Source organism: Esox lucius, chromosome 20 (genome assembly GCF_011004845.1).
Source record: "Esox lucius isolate fEsoLuc1 chromosome 20, fEsoLuc1.pri, whole genome shotgun sequence".
In the NCBI taxonomy this organism is placed as follows: Eukaryota; Metazoa; Chordata; class Actinopteri; order Esociformes; family Esocidae; genus Esox; species Esox lucius.
Window position 1 is genome coordinate 26,920,376 of NC_047588.1, and position 7,680 is coordinate 26,928,055.

General features: G+C 42.3%; 1 protein-coding gene across 3 annotated transcripts; it reads right to left on the bottom strand.

Annotated features, from left to right (window-relative positions):
* Positions 1 to 104: 104 nt before the first annotated feature.
* Positions 105 to 7,421, bottom strand: kel (Kell metallo-endopeptidase (Kell blood group)). Of its 3 annotated transcripts, none has more exons than XM_010884965.4 (17): positions 7,129 to 7,403; positions 6,184 to 6,823; positions 5,752 to 5,879; positions 5,488 to 5,640; positions 4,228 to 4,299; positions 3,899 to 4,087; positions 3,616 to 3,776; positions 2,788 to 2,905; positions 2,580 to 2,675; positions 2,319 to 2,417; positions 2,146 to 2,217; positions 1,826 to 1,929; positions 1,513 to 1,602; positions 1,333 to 1,400; positions 1,016 to 1,170; positions 760 to 849; positions 105 to 631 (listed from the first exon to the last, which is right to left on the bottom strand). In XM_010884965.4, the coding sequence occupies exons 1-17, from the start codon at positions 7,153 to 7,155 to the stop codon at positions 485 to 487; spliced, it is 2,409 nt and encodes an 802-aa protein (XP_010883267.2). In that variant the 5' UTR covers positions 7,156 to 7,403; the 3' UTR covers positions 105 to 484. The 3 variants fall into 3 exon arrangements, with proteins under 3 accessions (XP_010883267.2, XP_010883268.2, XP_019896512.2); XM_010884966.4 differs by having other exon boundaries at positions 1,016 to 1,101; positions 7,129 to 7,402; XM_020040953.2 differs by having other exon boundaries at positions 109 to 631; positions 6,184 to 6,727; positions 7,129 to 7,421.
* Positions 7,422 to 7,680: the final 259 nt, after the last annotated feature.

Sequence of the window (7,680 nt, forward strand, 5' to 3'; positions counted from 1 at the left end):
CAAATGGGGAAAAGGGAAAATGCTGAAAGGAAACATACTATGTTATATTATATACTAACATATTATATACTAACTTTGATTACTGAATGAGAAATACAACGCCCTTCACAAACATGGAACTTTATTTTATAGAAATATCAGCCACACATCTCGGACTGCTATGTACATTCACAATATTCGTAGTCATACACATTCTTTCGCTAACACTGTTTGGATCTTTGTCACAGTCTCCTCACATAACTGTAATTGTATCCTTATGGATAACAAGGTGCTTATACGTACATAAACATTCTAATTCAGCCGCTACGCAGTTTCAATTAAACTAAATACTCGATGTTAGTTTTATTTCATTCCCCAGTCAGAACTCTCTCATCCCCTGGACAATGGAATGATGAATGTCTTTTGAATGATCTAATTTGGTCAGTTGGATTTTGACTTTGCTATTGCCATTTAAATTGTGAACCATGAGGAGATATGAAAATAGTCAGCACATCTGTAAGAAATGCCGTTGGGGTTTGCCCTGGCAGGTGAAGGTAGTAGGGCAGAGGTCAGATTTTCCACAGATGACAGTAACCAGGAAGGAGTGTTCAAAGGGCATGAACTCATTGTACAGGTCAGTGTCACAGTTGATCTGAAAGAAGATATAGATAAATCAGAAAATAAATCAAACATCCATTAGTAGAACCTTTATATCTGGCCATTATAAATGTTGGTGAAAGGCATCAGACATTATAACTGTTGATCTACTGTTATCCCTACCCGGATGAATGAGGTGAGGAACAGATGAATGTGAGAAAGGCCTGAGAGAGTAAAGTCCCAAGGATACTTCTTCAAACTCTCTTTGTACGCCTGAGACACAGACAAATAGATAGTATGAGATAAAAAAGGAAGAAGGAAAGAATATCCCTCAAAACACATGCCTCTGAAACACATGCCAACCTAAACAGCTGAGGTGTTGAATGCTGATATTTGAATAGCTTAGATAGCCCTAGATTCGAAATTCCAGTGTCCTGACCTGTAGCGCCACCTGCAGGGCAGAGTACTGCATCCACATCTCCTGATGTTGCCTAGGTGTCAATGCCCCCACTCTCCCTCTGCCTTCTGTCACATTTGAATACAGAGACATCACACACTCCGCTATGGAGCTGGGAGACGCACTCTGAGAATGGACTAAAGAATAGGGAATGGAGCATGTTTAAGGCACACAGAACAAACACAAAAAAGAGGGTAGAGAGGCAGGAAACAGGCAATTTACATTATTTGTGTCATTTGAACAACTCTGCAATGTCATTACAGTCCCAGACACGACTAGAGAGCAGATAGGTGCCTTACTGTTAGGTAGAAGGAGCTGGAGAATATCCTTGGCCATCAAAGTCCCCAGCACCCCAAAGTTTACGGCTCTGTCCCAAAATCATACAATTATTTAATTATGTATTTATTCAAACATATGATACGATTGTATTCCAACAGTGTTTATTTTACGACAGGTAATGTAACATCCATTTGGGTTACCTGGGATAGGTAGGATGGAATAGAGGCTGGACAAACATCCCTATGGGAAAGATGAGCTCATTTCTAGAGAGAAATGGGGTGATGGACAAACTAGGGCAGAATATGGAGAGACAGAGTAATTTTTCTAAATTCTAATATGTTTATAATATCCAAAAATGAATATGTTTATAAAACAGCTATCTAAAATCTAATATGTTTATAATTCATCCATCCAAAATCGAATATGTTTACAATACATCTATCCAAAATTGAATATGTTTATAATACATTTATCCAAAAGCACACAGCCTTATCATGACAAATAATATCTCACATATCAGCTCGTTCAGACTGGGAAAAGAGTTTGTTTCGTCTCTTTTGCTGGAGAGAAAGAGTCTGGATGTAGTTGGAAAAAAAGTTGTGTTCATGGATTGTCACCTAAAAATAAAAGAAATGGAAAAATAAAACTACCAGTGGGGACAAAATAATGCAGACAAAGAACAAGCTCAACAGGTCTAGTATTAAAAGCCTCTGACCACCAGTAACTGAAAGTTTGTTAGATCACATCCCTGAGCCGACAAGGTGAAAAATCTGATAAAGTAAGGCAAAAATATGGCAATGATCCCCAGTGCTTCTATGAATTAAATACTCTACCTTTGAATATAATTGGTTCAGCTCAGCTACACTGAAAGTGTTGTTTTCAAGTCTTGGTGTTAAAGACCAAATCTAGTAAAACACACAGAGTTGGAATTTTAAGTGATAATTAGAACACACAGTTATGTAAATTATGTAAATCAGGGTTTCAGTAAATTACATTAATGTTTTACCTCATTCAAAACAGAAATACGAGAATCCTCATCTGTCCAAATTACATCGGGTAGTTTGGACTTGATAGACGAAAAAATATTCTGAACCATCTCCTCTGCCTAAGAAAATAGATCATAAAATAACATACACACATTTCTGAACGAATAATTATATCATTTATTGCTGTTGCACTTTCACAAAATTCTCTGCAACATATATTGTGCTGTCTTTATTCTCTCTATGCAGGCACGTGTGTACACCGCACAGACCCAGCCTCTGACCTCTATAGGTCCAATGGTCTCTCTCAGTAAGTGTGTCAGTATCATGTCGAATCCTTTCTCGGTCTGCAGGACACACTGCTTCCAGCGAGGGACATCCTGAGAGGAGCAAACATCAATGAACTGTAATTCACGGCAACACGATCAGCCAAAGGCAGAGTAGTTCAAATGCAAGACTAAACCGGTCATGTGTGGTCCACATGTCACTCACCTCCTCTTCAGTCCCCAATGCTGAGGAGAATTTCTTCTCGGTCTGAGCAAACCTGGAGTCCAGCGCGGGTATGACGGTGTGGAGAAGACTGAAGACCATGAAGGTGTGAAGAGGACCACTAATCAGAGATGGACAGGTATCAAACAATGTCATTTAGCCCACACATTTATCCAGAGGAGTTTTCAGATGCAAGCACGCACATATTTATTTTTTCGATTGTACTGTCCCCTGTGGGAATCGAACCAACAACACTGGCGTTGCAAACACGTGCTGCAACCAGCTGCGCAACAAAGGAACATTCTTTATATATGCATAGCATATTTACATCGCTGTACTTCTAAGATACTTTGCCTAATGAGAAACCTTAAAACAGTTCGGATGGTTTGTTATATTTTTAGCTTCATTAGAGCTTCCGGAAGCATCTTTTTCTTAGAAAGCAGAGGAAGTATATGCGTCCTTGCAGCCACTGACGTAGCGTGGTGACGACGGGCCGCAGTGCAAGATGTCCTTATGCGCCCCCCCCCAAGCCCCCTCCCGGCAACAAATCTTACCGAATGGTACATACACATGTGATGCTGCCCTGTAGGTACTAGCTTCTGATTGTGACAACATTAAAGAAACACACAATGTGAAATGGAAATACAAAATATTTACCAGACAGAGGTCAAGGGCTGGCCCCTCATCCCCGGCCGGCCGGGGGCAACTGCACCTCCTGCACCCCTGATAGTTACGCGCATGCTAACAGCTCTGCTCTGGCATTTCTTTTAAGTTTGCTATTTTAAGTAACTTACTATGTTTTATAATAAACATTTGAGTCATTTAAAATACCTGTTACTCAATTCATGCTTGTCCAGCCATTTGCTAATTACGCGGGACATGTGGATGATGTATGGAAGGTTGTGAAGGAGGACATGATCCGACTGGCTTACAGGATGGGGATGAAAGGTGGCCCGTAGACAACCCAGCCAATCAATGGCAGGGGCCAGGGTCTGAGCCAAAAAACAAACAGATTAATTCTGAGAAAAACAGACACACAAAATACCAATATGTCTGTTTGTTACTGAGGGGCAGGTTAAAGTACAGAGAAGGGAGAAGATTGAAAGACAGTGACCTGTAGCTCTTTGATGGTTAAGCGTTGGTACAGTAGACCCCGCTCCAGACGATGGGCTAGAGGAGAGGCCTCTACGGCCAATTCAGAGGACAGGGAGATGAACAGACCTACGTGGATGCTGGTACTGCTGAAGGGAAAGCCTAACAGGTCCAGCAACTTTTGACACGAGGCAAGGAACGGACGCAGAATCTGGGGGAGAAGATATAAATAATGAGCATGGGGGAAGAAATGTTGCCATTGGTATACAGTGTCACATACTACAGCTGTCAGACAATTATCCATTAGGGATCAAAGGAGCCATTGATAATGTAGAATAGATAGAGGCTTACCTGCGTGTTTGCTTTGGACTTCAGAGTCTTGTTGCTCCATTCAATTGGTATCTGAAAGTCTGGCTGATCAATCTATGGTAAAAGGGTGGGATAGTGGATAGTGGGTGGGGTGTATATTAAGCTCCTGTGAAAAGTGCTATGAAATTGATCCATTACTGTATATACAGCTCCGGGAAAAATTAAGAGACCACTGCACCTTTTTCTTTCCTTTCCAAAAAAGTTGAAAAGGAAAGTTTTGAGTGAGGAACAAAAGTGTTCAATTTGCAGTGGTGTCTTAATTTTAACCCTTCTGTTCCTCACTCAAAACCTTTCTTTGCTACTTTTTTGTAAATGAAAGAAAAATGTGCAGTGGTCTCTTAATTGTTTCCGGAGCTGTATTATAGTACATCCGTTAAAGGGATAGTTCATTCAAATTACACAATGGCGTTCTTACCCTGTAAGGCGGATATAGAACCGTATAATGTCTTTGTGCACATTTTACTGTAAATGCTCACTACATCAAGCCACTTTCAGACTGTTATAGTTGCCCTATACTGCACTGAAAACTCTGCTCTGTCTCCCTGCACCTAGATATACTATAGTGAAAATAAATATACTCCCCACGGATAACCCTTTACTTTAGATACTCAACACCCACTGGATATAATTCTCTCCCTATGTATTGTCTACCACCGGTAGCATTACACCAAGAAACATTCTGAGTGTACTTCGCGATTCAAGGTCATTCTGATGATAGCAAAAAATGCTGTACTTTTATTTACCTGGCATTGTTTCCAAATCTTAATGTGTTAGCAATTCGTTGCATAAATTCCATGAAAGTTCTGGTAACCAATATTAGCAATATTCTTTTTGTGAATGATGTTTACATTTCTGAAAATATCGAATGTGTGTCATTGTGAAGCTTATAAGGTACTTATATGATTTGAACATGATGTGTGAAAAGCTATGATAGATGATATTTACACTATGACTAGGGCATTTAAAAAATCTTTTTGGTCCTGGAACTTTAATAGACATTGTTGAGCTTCACTATGAATTTCAGATTATTTCGGGGTGATTTGGACAATATACACAAAGGCATGCTAATATTGGTGCCAGGACTTCGATGGGAGTTGTGCCAAATCTGCTGAAAAGGTAGTATTTGCCAACAGCGCCAGGAAAACTAAACCAAAGCATGGATTACTAGCAAACCTTGTCCATAGACTGTCATTTTGTAATTTGGTGAACTATCTCACACCCAGAACCCCCAGTTTTACTGACCTGTATGTACATCTTGTCTCCCTGAGTATCGTTAGGATCCTTGCCCACATAAACATTAAAGAAAGGGAAGGTGGCATAGTCTCTCATCAGTAGATGCAGAGTTGAGTTGAAATCCGTCTGGTTCCATGGACCTGATACTGCCCAGCCGCCCAGCTATAGAGAGTTTTTCCCGAAAGGGTAGAAAAGAGAAAGGGAGTTTTCACAGAAGAGTAAAGCAAGCTCAATTCATCATCATACACCACCAATCTATTCCAACGATCTGACCTGGTGGACTAGCCAGAGGAAGGGTTCTGGCCCAGCATTTTCAGTGGGCCCAATGTCCATGCAGGACCGATAGAACCTGCAGGCCTTCTGCTTTGCCGAGTCACCCGGGCTGGAGCAGTCCTCAGATTCTGACAGAGCAAGAACGGCAACAGCTTGAGGATAAAAGGTCTCTGCATTTTGTTTTATAATAATCCTACATTTTCAGATATATATTCTTCAGGCTATTTGTGTGCTTCGTTTGACAGAGACAGTGTTTGCTGAAGGAGCAGTGGGCCGGATTCGAAGGCCAAGGTGCGGCCGGACATTTGGACAGGAGGCAGCAGCCCAGACCAACGGGCCCCTCTAGGCCCCAGGTCTTTGAGGTTCTATGATCCCAAAGAAAAGACACAACATTTGCAGAGGATAAGGAGAGCAACGTTTCTAGATTCTCACCCAAGACATCCCTCAATGCCAGCAGTAATGCATCAACCCTCGCTGACATTCGGTTTACTGGAGCCCCGTCTCTTCTGTCTGTCTGTCTCCCCAACTCTTTTTCTAACCCCGTGACCCTGCTCTTGAGGCCCTGTAGGTGGAGGGGGACATTCTTCCCCCTTTGTCGCCCTCTAAAATACAGAGAACCCCCATCCTTATAGCCACAGGTATCCAGGAAGTAGTCACAGGGATTAGCGAAGGGGTCGACTGTGACTGCCAAGCGGGTCGCAACCCTCTGACAAGCAGGGGAGGTACATGGAGTAGAGGCTGGTGGTTTCTCTACTGGGGGGTGCTGATGGAAGAAGTAGATCAGACCTAGTATGGAGAGACAGAAGGAAGAGCCCAGAAGGAGAAGGAGAATGTGGTGACGCTTCCAAATCTGGGGCTTCCACTCTTCAGCCTGGTGCTGTTCCTCTTCAGCCTGGTGCTGGGGCTCAGGAAAGGGATTGGGGTGAGGCTGGGGATGGGTTTCAGACAGTAAATCGCTCTGCAACTGAGGCTGGGCCTTAGGGAGAAAAAGGTTCTTGAATTGAGGCTGGGGCTTAGGGAGAAGATGGGGCTCAGGAAGGGCATCAGACTGTGGCTGTAGTTCACAGTCAATCTAAACAAAATGTAAAAAAATAATGATTCAGTTCAAATCAACCCTATTATAATAGATATGTCTGCTTCCATTTCGACTCATGTGATACTTATGTCCTCTGTAAACCTCTTAATATCACAGTTTTAACAGAATCATACATCTCTGTACAACTAAATGTAGTGTTAGACTTTGGAAATTGTAGAGCTTTCACCAGCGTTTTTTCTTCCTAAAAAACTATGCAGTGAGTTGAATCTGCAGCAAGCCAACACACTGTTTACATCACCTAGAATCAGCATTAGATAATGAAGTCCTTCTGCAGGTCTTACCTGAGGCTCGGCAGTGTTTTTGGCCATACTTCGGTCTTACTCTGTCTCTGGGTTAAGGTTGTTGCGTTCACCAATGTTTCTTTATCGCTCACACGTAGCCTCCAGGCCTCTATCTCTCTCCGTCAGCTAGCCGTCATTTCACCTCTATCTTTCCTCATCACTCACTTCTCTCCTCCTCGAACGTTCTGATAAAGAGTTACTTCTCACGCTCTCCCCTACATGACCGAGTGACGTTATGGACAGCGAGGCTTTGACATGCATGTTGGGGTGTTTGACGTGGAGGGAACACTCCCAACTCAAGGCGATACACACGAAGTTAACTCAAACGTCAATCAAATGGAAGGACCATGAAGTTGGTATACAGCCAGGGAAATGTGACCAGCTCTGACATAGAAACAGTTGATATACATTGTTATGCTAAGAGGACCAGCATTTCTCAGAAAGGGAAAAACCCATGTGCATGCATGCCCATCTGTGACCCTATCAGCATAGCAGAGTGTCTGGCGTGAGCTGATAGAGACGTGATAGAGGTCAATCAGGCAATTTAGCACG

Bases quoted from the DNA above. Each gene is read 5' to 3' on its own strand.
- kel (XM_010884965.4), bottom strand. From the start codon at position 7,155: ATGGCCAAAAACACTGCCGAGCCTCAG. The intron at 2,676-2,787 runs GTGAGTGACATG...TGCTCCTCTCAG, and splicing joins CATTGGGGACTGAAGAGGAG to GATGTCCCTCGCTGGAAGCA. The intron at 1,401-1,512 runs GTAACCCAAATG...ATTTTGGGACAG, and splicing joins TTCCATCCTACCTATCCCAG to AGCCGTAAACTTTGGGGTGC.